Source organism: Trichechus manatus, unplaced genomic scaffold, assembly GCF_000243295.1.
Source record: "Trichechus manatus latirostris isolate Lorelei unplaced genomic scaffold, TriManLat1.0 scaffold00193, whole genome shotgun sequence".
NCBI lineage: Eukaryota > Metazoa > Chordata > Mammalia > Sirenia > Trichechidae > Trichechus > Trichechus manatus.
Genome location: NW_004444129.1, coordinates 2,839,529 through 2,859,752, shown reverse-complemented (window position 1 = coordinate 2,859,752; position 20,224 = coordinate 2,839,529). Strand labels below are relative to the sequence as shown.

At 41.3% G+C, this 20,224-nt stretch overlaps 1 protein-coding gene across 3 annotated transcripts in view; it reads right to left on the bottom strand.

Moving 5' to 3' along the window:
• The window catches only part of KCTD1 (potassium channel tetramerization domain containing 1), a 106,068-nt gene that overhangs the window by 83,406 nt on the left and 2,438 nt on the right, over nt 1–20,224 (bottom strand). The window contains exon 2 of one of the 3 annotated variants that reach the window (XM_004387759.3): nt 19,922–20,224. This exon is cut by the window's right edge and continues 7 nt beyond it. The exons of the other annotated variants lie outside the window; for them this stretch is intronic. Within the exon in view, the coding sequence (XP_004387816.1) occupies nt 19,922–20,224 (303 nt within the window). The remainder of the gene's footprint in view (nt 1–19,921) is intronic. 3 annotated transcript variants of the gene reach the window in all.

Genomic DNA, 20,224 nt, shown 5'->3' with positions numbered 1-20,224 from the left:
TCAAATAGTTGTGCACGGGTTTTAGAGAAATACAACTAGCACATCAAATCTGTGATTTTGTGTCTATTATCACTTGGAATGAGGTTAACATAGTCAAGAGGTGAGTTGAAAAATACTACCTAAATAGGAATATAGGTGAAATGAGAAGGACAGAGCTGAAGTCAAGACGGCACACGGTGAGGTCTGAGAAGTGGGATTTGTGGTTTGCTCCTCTTCTCCTGCCAGGCATCCAGAGAGATGTTGGAAACTGAGGAGACGCTCCTAATGACCTGGTCACTAGAATACTACCTGTGTGTAAACAAGCTTAACGCCTCGGGAGCCTGTCTCTGAAGAGTTGGTATTTTCAGTCCAATGCATTTTGCACATTTTGGGATTTTCCCCAACAATTTTCAAACCACAGAATTGACGGTTATCCTTTCTCTTGGTTCTGTATAAAGTAGGAAGGAGTAAACAGCAGAGCCCTGAATGCTAATGCTTTTAACCCCCTAAGCCTCAAACTGTTTTTCCTTTAACTCCCCTGCCTTGAACATTGTTGCTAGCACCTTTAAAAAGCCATAGCCTCTCCTCCTTGACCCTTCTGCAGTATAAATCTATTCTGCAGTATGTAAGCGGGGCCAAGGATGCATTCTCAGCTGCAGCGATTTGGGAGGCCAGGGTCAAGGGCAGGTCTGTTTGCTTTCTCCTCCATCCCCAAAGAAGGGGAAAAAACTTAGGCTGAAAAGCTAACTACAGACAGCTTAAAAAGGGGAGGGGAAACTACTTATAGAGAGAAGAAGAAAGCTGGGATTAGACAGTGAAAGCAATCAATGTCATAATGCTATAAAGTCATGATTCCAGGTCAGTGACTGAATTTTTCTTTTGTGTACAAAAGTCCTCAAACCAAAGCAAAGCTATGACTAAGGTTGCATAGACAGCTTCAGAAAGGTGAGCTTGAAAAATAAATTTTTATGTTTGCATGACAGAGAAAAAATTTCAAGTGTTGCTTCTATTGTAACAGTAATTTTTTTCCAGAAAAAAAAGCTAGCAAATAAAAGCTTTTCCCTATGAGCATCCAGTTTACTCAGATCCAATCCAGACCGAAATCTAGAAGTTGTCTTCTCCCAACATACGTGCATGGTACGTAAAATCAGTTAAAGCAATGCTAACAAGAAACATCAGACCCAGCATGTCCCACAGAATGAAACTCATCTGTCATCTCCCTGGTCTGACTGAGAAACAATTTTATACATTGTTCCTATTCTATCCTAGCTTTTCTTTCATTAGGGCCCTGGTGGCGCAGTGGTTGAGAGTTACGGCTGCTAACCAAAAGGTCATCGGTTCGAATCCACCAGCAGCTCCTTGGAAACTCTATGGGGCAGTTCCACCCTGTTCTGTAGGGTCGCTATGAGTCGGAATCAACTGCACCACAACAGGTTTCTTTCCATAAAATGGGCCCCTTCCTTGAATTTGATCCTCGGTTTTCTTACTGACACAAAACAAAAAGGATGCTCGAGTTATCCTCCTCAATAGGGATCAATTCCGGTTGGACGAGAAACCACCCTTAACAGGTATTGCCCACCAGTCATGAGTCACCTGACTAAGGAAGGGCAGTGGGCTGGAGGATGGACGAGGAGGAGGGCCAACAGCTGACAGAGCCTGGAAGTGAGACCAGCTTAGTCTGCACGGCAGTGCTGCTAATGGCCAATTCTGCCTGAGTCTTTTACTAACATGTTTTTAGAAAAGTACATAAAAAGTTAATAGAAGAATCTAAAGCTATCACTCCACTTGTCCTCCTGATCCTGCCACACCCAGCTGGCCGTCCCCGGAAACGTGGGTTCTTCTTGCTCTCCACTGACTCCTTCCCATCGGCATTTAAACTTCTTAAGAATATGCAAAATCCCCCCTCCAAGCTCCCCTCACTAGCCCACACCTCCCTCGAGTCACTGCTCTCCTCTCCTTCACAGCCAACCTGAAATAAGATACCAGTGGGATCCATTCCCTCACCTCAGCCCTCTCTCAACTCACTCCAATTTAGCTTCTGCTCCATCACCCCACAAGACTCTTTTTCCCAAGATTACCAGTGATTCCCTATAAAGGGTCCCTGGGTAGTGCAAATGGTTTGCGCTCAGCTGGTAACTGAAAGGTTGGCGGTTCGAACCCAAGAAAGGCCTGGCAATCTGCTTCCATAAAGATTACCATGAAGCAGTTCTACGCTGTAACACATAGGGAGGGTCACCATGAGTCAGAATTGACTGATGGCACAAAACCGTAACTCTGCAGAGAAGCAAGTGGACATGCATTGGGGTCTCATCTTATTTGAAATCTCAGCTACATTTAACAAAACCGACTACTCCCTTCGCTTCTGAAAACCTATACCCAAGCTTCCCTTCTCCTTCTCAGGCTCCTGGCTGTGGCTCTTTGCCAGCAGCTCCTTCTCTGCCCTGCCTCTAAATATTTGAGTTTCTTACGGCCCTTTTCTTTTCTCCCACAATGATTTCTCTAAGCAATATTATCCATTCCAAATGGCTTCAATTATCATCTATAAGCGGAACTTCCAAATTTAATCCTCCTGCCCAGACCTTTTTCAGACCTGTGTATCTGCCTACTTATCCACCATTTCACCATGGTTGTCCCATGTTGTTGTTAGCTGCCATGGAGCTGCTCCCGACTCACGGTGACCCCATGCACAATTGAACTAAACGCTGCCCAGTCCTGGGCCATCCCCATGATCAGTTGCCAGTCTGACCTTCATGATCCAGAGAGTTTTCATTGGTTGATTCTCGGAAGTAGATCACCAGGCCTTTCTCCCTAGTCTGTCTGAGTCTGGAAGCTCTGCTGAAACCTGTTCAGCATCATAGCAGCATACAAGCCTCCACTGACAGACAGGTGGTGGCTGTGCATGAGATGCATTGGCCAGGAACTGAACTCAGCCTCCTCATGGAAGGTGAGAATTCTACCCCTGAACAACCACTGCCCCCACTGGCTGTCCCACTAAAACCCAAACCAAACCCGCTGCCGCTGAGCTGATTCCGACTCACAGCGACCCTATAGGACACAGCAGAACTGCCCCCAAAGGGTTTCCAAGGAGCAGCTGGTGGATTCGAACTGCCAACCTTTTGGTTAGCAGCCAAGCTCTTAACCACTGCGCCACCAGGGCTCCGGCTGTCCCACAGGCGTCTCAAATTCAACGTTTCCAAAGCAGAACCCATCATATTCCCCAGTGCTCCTCCTGCAGTGGCCCCCGTTTCAATATGCAGCATTGCCACTTGTCTTGTCTCAGTCCTTCTGAACTCCTTCCTTCCCTCAATGTCGATCTCCATGTCCTGTGGATTCTACCTCCCAAATATCTCTAGGATCCATCTAATTCCCCACATCCCTACAGCTATCATCCTAGTCCTCAGGCACCCTCACCTTTCCCCTTGCTCTAGCTCCTCTGCAATCCACAGTCCACAGCTCAACTGGAGCAAAGCTGTGGGGTGGGGGTGCGGTTGGGGGGAGGAAGTTGGAGTCTGTCCTCTTCTCTTAAACCCTTCAACAGGTGCCCTCCCCATAGGATGTGGTTTGAAACCTTTCACATAGCCTAGGCATTCCCAGGTAGGGCTCCTGCTGAACTCTTCAGCTTTCTCTCCCACCACTTCTCCCTCACTCTCTCTATTCCAAGCCCACAGCTCAAAATCCTTCTTCCTTTCTTTATTCTCTCTGCACCTCCTTGAAGTGAGAACAAAGTAAAGTCCAAAGGAGAACAGAACCAAGAGAAACAGACAGTTGAAGAAAAGCACTAAGAAAGGAAAAACAGACAGTAGGTTTGTATACTTTTATTAACTGTACTTTGCCCAATCAGACCATTTTTTTTTAAAGAAAAAAGTAACTTAAGAGGTTGCACCTAAACTAGAATACAACACAAATACTCAAACATTAATAAATAAGTTTGAGAATATTGATTTCATTTTCTGTAGTTGTGAACAATCAAAAAGGTGACTGGAGTCCATGATCAAATCTTATGAAAATAAAGTAGGATTAATGACAAGCGTCACTGATATTTCTTAATCCAGTATACGTTATGTCCAGTGGCTGCTTGGGTGGCACACATGGGTACGTGCTTGGCTACTAACTGAAAGGTTGGCAGTTGAAGTCCACCCAGAAGAAAGACCTGAAACTCTACTTCCGAAATGTCATGGCCATTGGAAACCAATACAGTTCTATTCTGACACACATGGGGTTGCTATGAGTTGGGATCTGGTTTGTCTGTTTTAAGCTTTAATAGAATTAAAACCAGGAGAGTGAGAAGAAGATGTTAAAAAACAACAACAACAAAACCCAAGGTAGACAGACACGGACAGGATTCAGACCCTTTTCTGGCCCCTTCATTCTGTAGAGCAGCGCTGGTGGCACAGTGGTTAACAGCTCAGGCTGCTAACCAAAAAGTTGGCAGTTCAAATCCACCAGTTGCTCCTTGGAAATCCTAAGGGGCAGTTTGACTCTGTCCTATAGGGTCAATACGAGTCAGAATTGACTCAGTGGCAATGGGTTTGGTTTTTGGTTTTATTCTATAGAGAAAGTGCTTACCTATGGATCAAATTCCGCTAAGGGAATTGCAGTGGAAGACTGGACAAATATTTATGTACTGGGTTGATATTTATTTCCTTGGTAGTTCAAAGCAGTATGTCTACACTTCCTTTTTCTCTTTATCTTAAGCCCAAATTGTTAACCCTGACCCCCTAAAAGTTAGAGTTCCCTGTCTAAGAAATTCTCAGTTTTGCACTGGCAACTCTATAATTTGAGCAAATACTATATACTGGATGATTCTGTGAAATGAAATGGGTACCTTTATAAAGGTTTTAAGGTGTTTCTATGGTGTAGGAGGGGTTGCAGGTTGGGCCAGGGAAGGGAGGAGGAGAAATGAGGGCTATGGGAAAAGGAAAAAAAGGAAAGAAAACAAAATATGAGTAAGTCCAAGGTAGAGAGGGGATGAATATTTGTACAGACCTAAAACACAGAAGAAGAGGCTGAAAAGTCTAGGTTTGGTGACTGTGGGGCAAGGAGATGTTAGTCCTGCCCCTCCCATGTCCCCAGAGGGCACAACCTTGCCAACCAGACCCACATCTCCACAAAGACAGCACAGCATGGCCACCTCGCAACCTCTAACTTGGCTGCTGATTTCTCTGGGTGTATGAGATTCCCTTTGGGTGCTAAGAAATGAACTGAAGAGAACAAATTCAACTTGGAACATAAGCAGTAGAGAACCTGACTTAACCGTCAGGGGCACTGCCTCACTCACCTAACCCTTCAGAGCATAGCACAGTGCTAAGCACACAGTAGGTATGCAACAGGTATTTAAGGAAGGGTTGGGTGTTGTGTTCCCTTTAAGCTACTGGAGGAGCTTTTTATTTCTAACCTTCACAGCTAAGAAATTCATTTTTTGAAATGAGAGTAAAATATTTTGGTCCTTCCTGTTCAAGGCTAAGATGGCAAGGATTATACATTAATCTTTAAAATGTTAATGTGAAATATTTTTTATTCATTTCTACAAATACTTTTTGAGCACTGAATATGTGCCAACCACAGTGTCAGGCACTGGGAAGAGAGCAGTGAGCAAAAGAAGCAACGTCCCTGCCCTCAGGGAATGGACCTCATTTAAAGGGTAGAATGGATAAAAATCATAGAACTATTAATGCCTACTCTTAAAAATAATCAACCAGTATTTGTCGAAGAACTGCTCTGCATACAGCAAATAAACAAATAACCCTCAACTAATTAGAAAATGTCAACCACATATTGAAATACATTGAGTCAAATGCATTACTTTATATATCACATGAAGTCAAATATTAAAGACATATAAACTTTTAAAACATATAAACCCTTAAAACACATAAATCCTAACCAGAAATGGCAATAGATACTATACAGTATATCAAGGTATGTTTAAACAGCCTGACCAAATATCTGAATTCATGTCAAGGACTGGGGCTCCAAAACAGAATTTCTCTCAGCGTATTTAAACTGTGATTTGATTTACAAACATTCGATTTGTAAGAATTTGAACTGCAGACACTTTTTTCCAGGATGGAATCATAGGTTCTTGGGTGTGAAAGGGATTTTAAAGATCATCTGACCAAAAATTCCCATATGGTTTGTTGTATTGTCTTGTGAATTCTGACTCATGACGACCCCATGTGCTATGGAACAGAATTGCTCCATAGGGTTCTTGGCTGTAATCTTTAACGGAAGCAAACTGCCAGGCCTTTTCTTCTGAGGTGCTGCTGAATGGGTCTGAATGGCCCACCTTTTGGTTACCAGTCAAACGCAAACTGTTTGCCCCACTTGGGGACCATATGGTGGTTGTCCTATTTAGAAAGACTTGTAAGTTGGCTTAGGTGAGTTAGCACGATGAACACCCAGTGGGAAGGTCTAGATCCTTAAACTGTGTGTGACCAGCAGCCAGGCCAGCTCATCCCTCATTCTCAAACACTTACTCCCATGATTCTTGAGCATCACAAACACAGACTAAGCATTTCACAAACAAGTGCCTATTTTATGTTAATATTTTCTTTTGATTCCATCAATACCTCACCAGCTTTCTTTTCCATGACGGGGAATAAGGCCCAGATTTTCTGACAGCCTATTCAGGGAGGCAGTGTGGGGACAAGTGTACACCTGAGAGAGAATAAAGATCTCAGTCCCTCAGCAACTTGTTCAGATTTTGACTGGCGTGGGAGAACCGCCTAGGATGGGAACCAAGTGAAATAAAGCATGATGTAATCCCATTGTAAAGGCTAGAGATTACAAGCCTGTGAGTCAGGATCGACTCCTGACTCTAGACCAGATTCTGCTGTTCTATCTCTCTGAGCCTCCATTCTCTCACCCGCGTAACAACAGGCTGAAGTGGTCAGATGTGTTCTTTGCACTACGTTCTTAAGAAAGAGACTACACGGCCTCTTCTATACGGCTCACCCGTCCCTCTCCTAATATTTTACCAGGGAAGCTCTAAATCTGATATGGCTCATCCAGCAATGACTTCTCCATCTGCAAGAGTGGACATCTGCTATGGGTTCACGTAGAGCCTTGGCTGGGATTATTTTAGCACATGGTGGTCAACGTGTGTGTGGCTTGCTTCTGTGTGGGTGGAACCCAACCGACAGAGAAGTTAAGAGGAGGGGTCTTGGAGTCCAGGGTGGCCACCTAACACTGAAGTCTATTTTATGATCGTTTTATTGGTTTTAATGTCCAGCTCTACCATCTCAATGTCAAGTCCATGAGAAATGCAAAATGTCTTGTTCTTTGGGAGTCCCTGGGTAGTACAAATGGTTAAGCACTTGGCTACTAACCAAAAGGTTGGCAGTTCAAATCTACCCAGAGGCACCTCAGAAGAAAGGCCTTGTGATCTACTTTCAAAAGATCACTGCTGTTGAAAACCCTACGGAGTGCAGTTCTACTCTGAAACACGTGGGGTCGCCACAAGCGTAAATGACTCACTGGCAATTGGTGGTTACCAGAGACCAGCATATAACACATACTTAATCAATGAACAGATAAGTGAGAGGCCTGGGATAGAATCCTAGATTTACCATTTACTAACTGTACTTCCTAGGGCAGGTTACCTATCCTGTCTCTAGCCTACAAAATTGTTAAGAGGATTAAATGGACTAATGTACACCGAGTATCGATAGTAGCCTGTTACACATAAATGTTAGCTATTAGGTTGACTATGGGCACAAATACTTCAGGAATAAAATGTGTAGCCCTGTTACCAAGCAACGTATTAAAGGCCAATAATCTAATTACAATTCATACTTCATGATGCAGATAATACTGACTGCATTTTTAAACAAGTTGGTATAAACTAAATTAAGCCTAAAATGTGAGTCATTTGATGATTTATATCAGCTGAGCAAGTATTTTATTTTGGTTTAGTAGGAAAAAGCACTTTCACACAAATAGTGCCACTTTGCATGAATATTTTGCCAGAAAGTTTTATATTCTTTTTTGTATCTGAATGGTATTGTAAAGTGGTCAAGAGAATATTTTTAAAACTATTATTTTAAAAGTCTGCAGCTTATTACTGGTCATATGCATTTTCCAACAATAAAAGTTTAAAAGATCCTAGTTCTGTATTCTAGATGACTAAGATATTTGTTTATTGGAACAAATTTAGAACGTGTTTACTGGTATCACAGTTAACATTCTAATGAAACCTATAAATAAAAAAGAGACCACTCTCTAAAAATTCCTTGTTCATAATTAGGAAAAATTAAACTATGTAATTTGATAATTTTATTGAACACCGAACACATACTGTCAATACTTTTAAGTCAATTCAATTATTTTTTCTATTTAAAATCTGAAGTTAGTCCAAAATTAATCCTTTAATCATTTTATGTTAAGTATACTTAAATCATCCTCTTCATGATACAAATGAGGAGAGAGTTAAGTTTGAGGGTTTAATCTTATTTTTATACTTTAGTGAGCCATATTCTGGAGGAAAACAGCAATACTTATAATATCTCTAAAGTTTTATCTTTTGATTATTATTATTTCATTCCTACCATAGATGTGGGTTCTCCAATTAGTTTCTATGCATATTCTCATTCCTTCACCTGTGTTTATAAATATGTCCTGATTTTTTCTCAATCTTTTGTCTTATCTTTAAATGAGGATATTGAGAACCTACGGAGACCTGGTTGTGCAACAGTTAAGCACTTGGCTGCTAACAGAAACGTTGGCAGTTTGAACCTACTCAGCAGCTCCTCAGCAGAAAGACCTGATGACCTGCTTCCATGAAGATTACAGCCAAGAAAACTCTAAGGGGCAGTTCTACTCTCACATGGGGTCACTACGAGTCAAAAATCAACTCCTCGAAGACACCTAACGACAGCCATCAGATACTAGGAAGTACCCTACAAAGTGTCTTTAGAATGAAATCAAATATGGGAAAACCCTTCGTAAAAGGAAAAGCACCATTCACATGTAAATTATTAGCTCATCATTCGTAGTATAGGCCCACAGACTCAAGATGTAAGAGAGAGAATGCTAGGTATCAAAGCGTCAGACCTGTGGTGATCCTAAAAGCTGTAATTAAAACGTAGACTGTGACACAGTGCCAGTTCTGTATTTCTTCGGGTTATTAAACAAACACTCAACCTTAAAATACGTAGATTAGCAGCAGGGTGAATCTTTAGAGGGGCTAATAGATAGTGACATGTGGCAGCTTACTTCGAGTCAGTGACATCTAAAATACTGGTGTACTAAGGTGTTCCTGAGCAAATAAAAGGCTTAAATTTCTGATTTTATTTTTTTCCAAGTTTCCACATTCTCTTTACACACTTTAATGTTTAAAACTTAGTCTTTCAGTCTGGTCAGGCTACCTTCTGTCACATTTCTTAGATATTAACACGGTTTTCTCTCCAGCGTTTACTTGTGAACAGCCATCAGATGAGCGAGTTTCCCCTTCATCTGCAACCAGTCCTCCTTTTAACTTGTCCTAGATAGTCTCACTGTAGTTTCTCCAGCATCTTCTCAAGTATTTCTAAGTCATTCCTCACCTTCAAAGTCCTATCCTTGCACACAGTAAGTGCTCAATAAATGCTTTTATAAATGAATCCTATTTTCAAAGTCTTTCTGTGCTGCATTCTCCTTTATCTTGCCTTTTTTCGTCTTAGATCAGCACTCACATCCCAACAGGTGGTACTACAGCGTATCGAGATAGCAATCATACGATAGAATGGGATTCTCTATACCATGATCCTCTTTATGAGTTAAAAAACTTTTTGAGAATATTCCTAGAACTTAACCAACCCGCCCAATAAAATGATCCTTAAATCAATGAAGTCACTAGCACTGTAAGCAAGTGACTGTTCATTATAAGAATTAACATATGAACGAACACTGGGTTGAAAAAAAAATAAAATGAAACGAGCATAATCAGGTTTCTAATGTTCTTGTTATACTTTTATTGAAATCTTTGTGTTTCTACAATAACATGTTTGTAAACTCCTACCTCAATTCACTGAAAAATAAACATTCTGCAAGTCTTTTTTTCTGGAGTAAAAAACAATTATTTGTTTGAGATGAAATAAACTATCTAAAATGTACTTTAATCAATTTAGATATCGTTTTAGCAGAAAGAATGTCATAAAATGGAAGCTAATATTTCAACTGAGCAAGTTTAATAAAATACCCGATTCCAAAAGCGCACGAACTTATCCTGTAAGTACTATAATTGCTGAATACTGTGAATATTTAAAGGGAAAACTAAATTAGAAGTAATAAATCCCTGCATCATCAAATCAATTATTTCTATTTTATAAGAGTAGTTTGTCAAATTAAAAACAAGTCACAAAAGGTCATTAATTGGTCAGCAGTATCGCACCAGAACACCAATCCATTATTGTGATTCTGCTGTCTATTCAAAACACGTTAATACACGTCACCTTACAGTGAAATTTCTATTGATTTAAGTATCAGACAGAAGTATTATAAAATTCTAGTCCAATCATGCACTAAGAAATGCAAAAACCCTAACATAGAATCAATCTAGCCACAGATTTATAAATATGGGCCCTACTTCTAGAACACTGAAATTAGAAGATTTATGACAGTTATTGCTATCACAAACTTTATAATGCTTTAAGAATTCCAGCACTGTGACCCCTCCCCTAATCCCAAGCCATTCCCAATAAAATTTAGTATCTTATGGAAAAACTGTTGATTTCATTCTAAGCCAACTTTTGTGAATCTGCTAGAGTCCGGACAGCAGTTATGCCCATCAGAGAGCTCCCCACCCGGCTCCGGCACTTGAAAACTTCCAAGGCTCTGTAAAGAGAAACAGGAAGGTCCACACAGCAAACCTAGGAGGTGTGGAGGTCAATTCCACCTGGGCCATAACACATGGAAATCTTACAGGGAAGTAGATGAGAAAAAACAGGCTTTGTAGTAGAGTCCATATGAACGTACTAGTCAAGACTTTTTTAAAAGTCCTCTCTGCTGAGAGAGGGTGGAGGATCCGGTGAGCCAGAGAGGACATAACCCAAACCGAAAACCAATCCCGTTGCCTTCGAGTTGATTCCGACTCATAGTGACCCTACAGGACAGAGTAGAACTGTCCCATAGGGTTTCCAAGGAGCAGCCAGTGGATTTGAACTGTTGACCTTTTAGTTAGCAGCTGAGCTCCTAACCACTGTGCCACCAGGGCTCCAGAGTGGACATAGCCACCGTCAAATTTAATATCTGCCAGGAGAGCAGGCAGTGTTCCTGGGTGGACAAACAGTTAATGCTCTTGGCTGCTAACCAAAAGATTGGTGGTTTGAGTCCACCCAGAGGTGCCTAGGAGCCCTGGTGGCGCTGTGGTTAAGAGATTAGCTGCTAGGCAAAAGGTCAGCAGTTTAAATCCACCAGCCACTTCCTGGAAACCCTATGGGGTAGTTCTATTCTGTCCTATGGTGTCGGACTCAATGGCAAAGGGTTTGGTTTTTGGTTTAGAAGTGCCTTGGAAGAAAGGCCTGGTGGTCTACTTCCCAAAAACCAGCCATTGAAAACCTATGGAGCAGTTCTAGTCTGACACACGAGGTCAACTCAACTCAACAGCAACTGGTTTTTGGTTTAGGAGATCAGAGGAAGTGCTACTAGCCAGAGTATATGGAGTCCCAGAAGAAGAAATGGCAGAAAGGTCCTGCAACACCTGGACAACCTACTTCCAAGAGAAAACTTAACGAGACTGGGACTTTGTCATAAAGATGAGCACTGTTTCAAATGTAATGTAAACCATTCTGTGCTAAGACAATAAGATGACAGCACACATTCATATAGTGCTCATGTTTTAAGTAGTTTTCAAATAGTAACTCATTTAACACTGACAACCCTATGAGGCAGGTATTATGATCATCCCCATTTCATCAAGGAGGAAGCTGAAACACAAGCTCTGGGCAGAGCTGAGATTTGGTTCAGGGAGTCTGGCTCTGGAGTTTGCTTTTAAGTATCATGTGATACAGTTTCTCAAAAGAGGTTGCTGCTGTCCCCAGGCCCAGCAAAGGCCAGCGACCACACATAGCAAAATGGAAGCTATATACTGGAAATATTCTTTTGTCTTCTCTGCATAGTTATGTCATTGTTTTATAATGCTGTGTTTTGACAAGTTCTCTCCTCTTAAGTTGCTCTAGGAAAGCACCTAAGAAGTGATGTGAATTTAATGTTATATCATCTTCTTTTTACTTTTATTTGTGAACAGTTGATAAGAATTTTGGAACCAACAGACCATGGATTTAAAAGCACAGACTCCGGAATCTAGGTTCAAATATCAGCCTAGTTACTTACCAGTGGTTTGACCTAAACATCCAACATCTGTGAACCTGAGTTTCCTCCTCTGTAAGATGGAAATAATAATTGTCACTCCTTGAAGGGCTGTGTGAGGATGAAATGAGAGACCATGTAGACCACGGCTCCTCAAGCTGTGACATGCAGAGGGGGATCCAGTGTGAGGAGGATGCAGAGTGCTAAGATTCTGCATTTTCAGCAAGCTCCTAGGTGATGCAGATGCTAGGTGATGCTGCTGGTCAGTAGACCCCTTTAAAGCGCTTTAGTACATTTTGGTTATTATTAATGCTTACATCGCACTTCATAACTATGGAATCAGTAAGATGTGGTGACAATTTACTTCAAAACTCTGTAGTGAATAAAGCAGTTTGTCTCTGCAGATTACAGGCCATTAAACCTAGAGCCTCATGACCTGCCCCCGACCAACTCCCTTCATTCACACCTGCCTGGATTTAGTCTAATATTCTACTCGATGATGCAAGTGAAATATTTCATTTCTAAGCCGCTGTCCTTAACCAACTACATATCAAAAACCACAGCAAGTTTAGGCATCAGAATTAGCCACAAGCTCAAGAAACTTGTTCCAAACATTCCTCAGACTGCAGTAACAAAATGGAGGCTTTTTTTTCCCAAGTATCGTGGAAGAAAGGCCTGGTGATCTGCTTGTAGAAAGATTACAGCCAAGAAAACCTTATGGAGCAGTTCTACTCTGTAAAAATGGGGTCACCATAAGCGGGAACTGACTGAACAGCAGTGGTTTCGGCTTTGTGTAACCATGTGCACATATGCGTGTGTCTGTAGTCTACTTAGTTTGGTCCCTGGCACACGGTGGAAAGGGCCTAAACAGGAAAAGGTGATATAAATAATAGCTCCCTTTTTCCTGTGTTGAGAGAAAGAAAGGATGGGGATTGGATGGGGAGACACTGGACTGAACAGGGTTATTAACCTAGATTAGGGACACGGAGTAAAAGTGGAAATTGATGATTACAAGTTTCCAGACTAGTCCTGACATTTTAATTGAGTAACCGAATTACTCACAAAGGGAGCGACATTTGTCTCTGTCACCCTTCAACATTCCTCTCTGAGTCCCTCTCCTTCTTTCCCAGAAGCCTACAAGCTAATCTCTCCTAAATCTGTCAGCCCTTTCAGGTAGCACATTTATACCCCCTTCCTCCTAGACAGGATCAAAACACCCATCTTCCAGGGTTCACTGCCAGAGAATCAGGGGCAAACAGTAATTCAGGGTGTGAAGGCGTCCAGATATTCTCAAGGAAGGTTTGCATTATGAGATTTTCGCATGTTAACTGGCTCTATAATTGGGTGGAGCTGGGGCTTAGGTGTGGGGGTGGAAAATGGGCTGGTGTGGGAATAACTGAGCTGCTCCAGCAGGTCCCCAGTCCTCTCCTCCAAGGTCTCCCCCAGTTCCCTCGGCTTGCCAAGGTTAAATAAATGGACTCAACCTAGGAGACCTGCACCATCCTCACAGTGCACAGCCTCACCTTTGGGACTGCCCTGCATCCCACAGGATTTAAAAACAACAACAAAGCCACTGCCTGGAGAGACAGCAGGAGCTGAACTGTTTATAATCCTTAAACACGAATCACAAGGCGTGGAATATAGAGGGTCTCCAGTTAAAGAAGTTCCCATGGGGGCCGACAATGTGGAAAACCAGCCCTAAAGCAAGCTGCATACACGAAGGAGTTGCCTAAAAGCACAGGTGATGAAAACTCAACTAAGGCTCGGCCACACTGGATTACAACACTGTAAGATACCTCCTACTTCTGGTATTTTTGAAAATTCTGTTACCCAAGACTTGGGAAAAATCTAAAACGTGATCTAAATAAAAATGATCAGTCATTAACGAAAGTTTGCTGTTATATATGAACGTGTCTTTTTAGGGACAAAGAGAAAGCTCCACCAGATTCTTAAAAGATAACTTGAAAGGGAAGGAAGTCTGACTGTAAACAAAGTATGTAGCAGAAGGACTTGGAGAATTACTGAAAACCTAAAACACGTCTAATTAGGTTTGGCCTCCTGTAGTACTAGTGGGTATAGTGTGGTCTATTATCCAGTTTGCAGCCATAAAAAAACCTGTTGCCGTCGAGTTGATTCTGACTCAGTGACCCTACAGGACAGAGTAGAACTGCCCCATAGGGTTTCCAAGAAGCAGCTGGTGGATTCAAACTGTCGACCTTTTGGTTAGCAGCCCAGCTCTTAACCACTGCACCACCAGGGCATTAGATAATACAGTCTCATATTCAGATTTAATCACAGACTTGCTTAGGCTCAAACATTCATTGACTTCTTGACCATATAAAAGCGTAGTCTGTCATAAACACTGGACCCTACTCAGATCCCATCGTCTCTTGAAGGAGAATAGCAGGCAAAGAGAAATATCGTATAAATCTTAAAACTCAAGAGAAGTTTGGAGAGCCTAAAGCTTTAAGAAAGTTCACTGCTTCCACTCTGATGTTTATGTATCAAGCTTAGAATTGCTTCAGCTTTAACGGTATTAGCCCACTCACTTGCACCTGCTCTGCAAACTCTTACTGAGGGCAAGAACTGAATCCTGCTCCGCTTGGCAGCACTTAGCAACTGGAAAGATGCTCAGTCAACAGTGGTTAAATCGAATTTGGTTATCTTTAAAACACCAGTACGGTTAAATATAAAAGTTTGCCAATGCAATGTTTCAAATCTTAAAGCTACGTTTTATTTCATTTTTAGGTTATCAAGGTCAATATCCCTTTTGGGACCAATTTAATTCCCCCTACCTTATCCCTTATCTAAATTTTCCAAATAAGTATTTAAAAATGCATCTTGACTAATTGGTATAATACAGTAAACTGCAAATTAAGAGACATAAAATAGATTCTAGAAGTAAAAAGTCAAGTGTATGACTGACCCATAGATTCAATGTTTACATGTTTGGTCCTAAAATTTTCACAACAACTCCTGTATCAAGTCTGCTTTCGAAATGGGAGTTAACACACCAAAAAATAACTTAAAGCTCAATTTTTTATTATGTAACTGAGGCTTTAACTGGCCTAGGACAAAGTGAGAACCTTGCCTAACTGGCCCCACATACAATTAGGGGTCCTATGAGAAGACCCACACCCACTGAGTCAATTCTGACTCAAAGCGACCCTACAGGACAGAGTCGAACTGCCTCACAGGGTTTCCAAGGAGCAGCTGGTGGATTCGAACTGCCGACCTTTTGGTTAGCAGCTGAGCTCTGAAGCACTGTGCCACCAGGGCTCCCTATGAGAAGAAGGGACTTGAAATCTCCTTGGAAATGACAAGAAGAGAGCCTTTAGGAGAATTTGTTCGGGAGGCCAGATTTTAAAATCGGGGTGATACAAAGACTAAAGCTTTAGGAAAAAATGGGATTCACTTTCTTACTCGGCAGCAAATACTTCTTTTTCTACTTCCTGGATCAGATTTAATAGACAGTGAACTGACAGTTGGTGTGGGTTTATATCATCTTAAGATAATACACCCAAATGCTGACTGCAATACTAACATACAAGAATAAAAATAGATTTCTTTCTCAAAATGAGTGTTGCAAAACATTGACTTTTTTTGACCTTTTAACTTTCTCTATTTTGATCTAGTTTAAATATTTAACAAGGCCAAAATCTTGCCAGTGAGACTACCTGCCAGTGTAAAATTGATTAATTTACAAAGATTTCTGGTACAAAAGCAAAAATAATAGCTCAGAAACTGTTTCCTGAATGAATGAAAAAAGTTACATACTTATATAAATGACATTTCGTTTCTCCACCAATTTGAACTTCCCATAAAGGAGAGCAAATGTTCCTGCAGTAGAAAAAGGAATGTAGTCACAAACTAATATTAAAAATCAAAAAAATATTTGTTTTGAACAAGGCAGTTCATTCTAATAGCTCCAAATAACCACTGTTAAAATATTACATTGTTACAGTTGCTATAGTTGGTAAACACACTATTGGCAAAAGTTTGATTCCACCTATAAAGAACAGAGTACCCGTCCCCTGTAATCTCCAAATTCAAAATAGGACTCTAGGGACTATTTTGATAGCACACAAAATTCACGGTTTTTCTATTAAGTAGATCCCTTTTTTCCTCCCATCACAGCACCTAAATCAAAGCTGGTTTCCCAGTGATGTAAGCATCTGGCTTTTCCTCAAAGGTTAAAGTAATGAACAATTGTGTGAGCCTTCTCAGGAAGCTGGCTCCTGTTTCCAGCTCAGAACCTGTAACGACAGAGTCTGACCCACAGTGAGGACACAGTCTGACCCCCAGTGAAGACAACGGGAACAGTGGACGTACACCACTGACCCTTTATAACAGATTTCCTAATTACAGAATTCCTTAAAAGTATTTCTGGAAATAACCTGGGTTAGGGCTAAGCAAGTTCAACTAAAGACACTTTTGTCACAAGCTTACAAATGCTTCTAAGTAATATTTTAGAGTTCATTTTTGTTTGGTCTTAGAGGCACAGGCTATAAAAACTATGAGATTTAGACTCTAAACTACTATTACTATTCTTTGGCTCTGTAAATGATAAATTACAAATTGCTGCATCCATCTAAGCTGAAGTATTGTTCTCTGAGGCAGGAAAAATACTTTATTTCCATGCAAAGAGACAGCTGTACAGATGTAGCATACGGTACTAAACCTGTTAAAATACACCATGTAATCTCCACCTGGGAGGTAGGACCCTGTACACCAATAATTGGATCATCTTGGATCACAACAGCTATGTGGGAAGAAAAAAAGAACTGAAACTACCTTTTACATTTAACACAACTATTCAAGAGAATTAAAGAGTGGACCTCTTAAAACAACCGTCACCACCACCACCACCCCATGCCCCAAAAAATCAAAACCCAAGTACTTCACGAGTAAAAAATCACAAATTCTATAACCTTTATTCATCCATTCATTTTTCAACCAGTCCTATATATGATATGCTCATTAACACCCTCAAGAAGTGAAAAGAGTAAGTGCATTTAATGCCCTGGGCTCTTTATCTTTTGAGAAACTTGTCATGTTAGAAGAGAATAAAAGCACTGGTGGGTGACCCTTGTGCTACCAAGAAGTCTATAATAATATGGTCAACAGTGGAATTCAGTGCGACAGCACTTGAGAGTACTTGATGATGTCCGTGGGCATTCAGGTTAGAAAGCCTATGTTTATAATTAAGTAATAATGACCGAGGCTAGAGGTACACAGGGCATTTCCTGGGGATTAATGACCTAGAGCAATGCTCCGGGCCAGTAACCCCAGCCAGTCATTAATCCCCAGGAAATGCCCTGGATCTCAATCTTTACAGTGACTTTAATAAATGCAAGAGGAAAAGTTTAATATCAACTTTCCACTTAAACTAAACATCCGTTTCAAAATCCAGAATGCTCAGACTTCATTCAGTGAGTGCTACCGGAGTTACTGGTTTAAAGACTTCCCTTAAACTTCTTCATGCTAGTAAAACGCATGCATGAAAAGCTGACTCTTAAATATGTGCAAACAGAACTACTTTTTGTAGAATTGTAACTAAAAGCAACTTAGCTAAGGTAATTTTTGAGAGCCATAATAATCACATAACCTACCTATAGACACTCAAGTCTATATTTAACTTGAGGGTTACCTGACAATAACTCAAGAAGAGTAAAAGAATCAGTATACAATTCATTACAAGTGATTTATCTAGCTCAGTTAAAACAAGAGAGATTGCATTTCTTAGAACCAAAGCAAACCAACAAAGCCTCCTAATCTTTCATGGAATTTGAGTCATTATTCTATGACACTGATGTCAAGAAACCAGTAGACAGATGCCAGAGACAACTGTTCCATTATTATTCCAAATATATACTTTGATAAACTTTCTTAGGCTTTTAACTCTTAATTAATCAGGTGGTGGCACAGTGGTTAGGTGCCTGATTGTTAACCAAAAGGTTGGCGGTTCAAACCCACTGGCCACTCCTTGGGAGAAAGATGTGGCCTTCTGCTTCCGTAAAGATTTACAGCCTTGGAAACCCTATGGGGCAGTTCTACTCTGTCCTATAGGGTCACTATGAGTTGAAACTGACTCAACGGCAATGGGTTTGGTTTTTGGTTTACTCTAAACTAGGGCATTTTAAAGGTTTTTACTGTATCAGAAGAATGTGAACAATTATTTTTGCTGGAAGAGAAAAAGCAAACCCTAATTTTCCAAAGAGGAGAAAGATTTCTCCTCTCCATCCTTAAAACTCTCTAAACAACCTCTGTCAGAAATGTACTATGCATACTTGAAGTACAGAAAGACACACAGACTACAGGTCTTGTGTATTTTAGAAAACTTTGGTGTTTATATTACCATTCACAGCCCCTTTCTCAGTTGGCCTTGAGGCTTGCCGATTAGCTGGTAAATGTTTGAAAGGGTCAGTTTATCCAGAACTGGAATTTCCACTTTGCAAAAAGCACCAAGGTACCTGACATCTGTTCCATGAAGGGCCTGCACTACAACTCCAGACTTAGAGTAGAAATTCCTACTTCTGCTTGACAATAGGGAGGTCACACTCATAAAACCTCCAATGGCTACTTCTGCCTGCAGAATACAGCATAGTTCCCAAACACCTCTGGTTTCTGGCTCCTGGAGAAGAGTAGCCAAAAAGTGAATATATTCCTCCAGGGAAAATAACAAGACAAGAAGCATCCACATTAGCCTCTAATCTCAACCTACACTTTGTTACTGCTTAGAATAAAATAATTTTAGTGTTGAAATAATTCACTCATCTTTGATGAGGACACTGAAGCCCAGAGAGGTGGGCTGATTTGCCCAAAGTGGCTCAGATTCTGGGAGAGAACTCTGGTGTTCTTGCCCTTCTAACCTGCTGCTTGCTTTAATTATCTATCTCCCCCTAGGTGGGGAGCTCCACTGGACTAGGGATAGGCAGCAATATTTCAGCGCTCACAGTGTCGGGCTCCAATTCATAGCCCAACTGGCGGTGCATATACCACGCTTCCATCTGAATAATAACCTTAACAAGTGGATTTCTTTTATGGAAACTACACCCCAAACTTCACATTACATTTGACTACATGTTACAGTATGAACTGGCACTCAACTGCCAGCCTCTCCACTCCCCGCCCCCTTTACTTAAAAAAAGAAAAGCTACAGGAAGTGGGATTGGCATGTTTTCTTTTTAATAATTTATAACATTTTCTACCTTCATGAGTTACGGAGAATATGTAATAAAGTATTTTAATAGCTACTGTATTCATCAAGGACATTTAAAATAATTGCTTCCTTTATATTTACAGAGTTCCGGCACTCTTGGCCTTATAAAACTCACGCACTGAAAGGTGAGAGGCTGAAAGACTTGAGCTAACCCTTTTGTTCTGCCAACTTTTGCTTTTAGCGTTCCTGTGCAGCAGCGATTTGTTACATAGCATGTCCTCTCTCACATCTTAAGGTTAGGTATAAAGCTTGCCTGAAAACCACCAACAGACTTAAGTTTCTAAGGGTGAAATAAAATCTGATTCAGTATATTTTGTATACTGTATACAGCATACTTTTGAAAACTTCTCTCAAACCCAGATCTGCATTAGCCCAAAAGTTAGGCCCCAAGTGGCGCCAGAGAAACATTTCATGCATAGAGTTTGGTTTGGTTACCTGGGTGGGGGAAACAATAGCAGGTGAAACTACTGTGGGAGAATTGGTGCTTCTGTGCCCATTGACTTCTGGAAGAAGAGGCAGGGGGTCGTGTTTCACGGAAACCACCACCACCGCATCCACAGGCTCCGGGGGGCGGATACAAAGTCTTTTGGGGGAAGAGGGGCCGCAGATTTCCCCCGGCCGGTACACCGACTCATACAGGGTGCGCTTGGGCGCAGCCTCGGATTTCACGTCGGCCGCGACCTGGCTGTCTTTGGGGAGGATATAGGTGTTCCCCAGCGAGGGCGGCTGGGGGCGGTG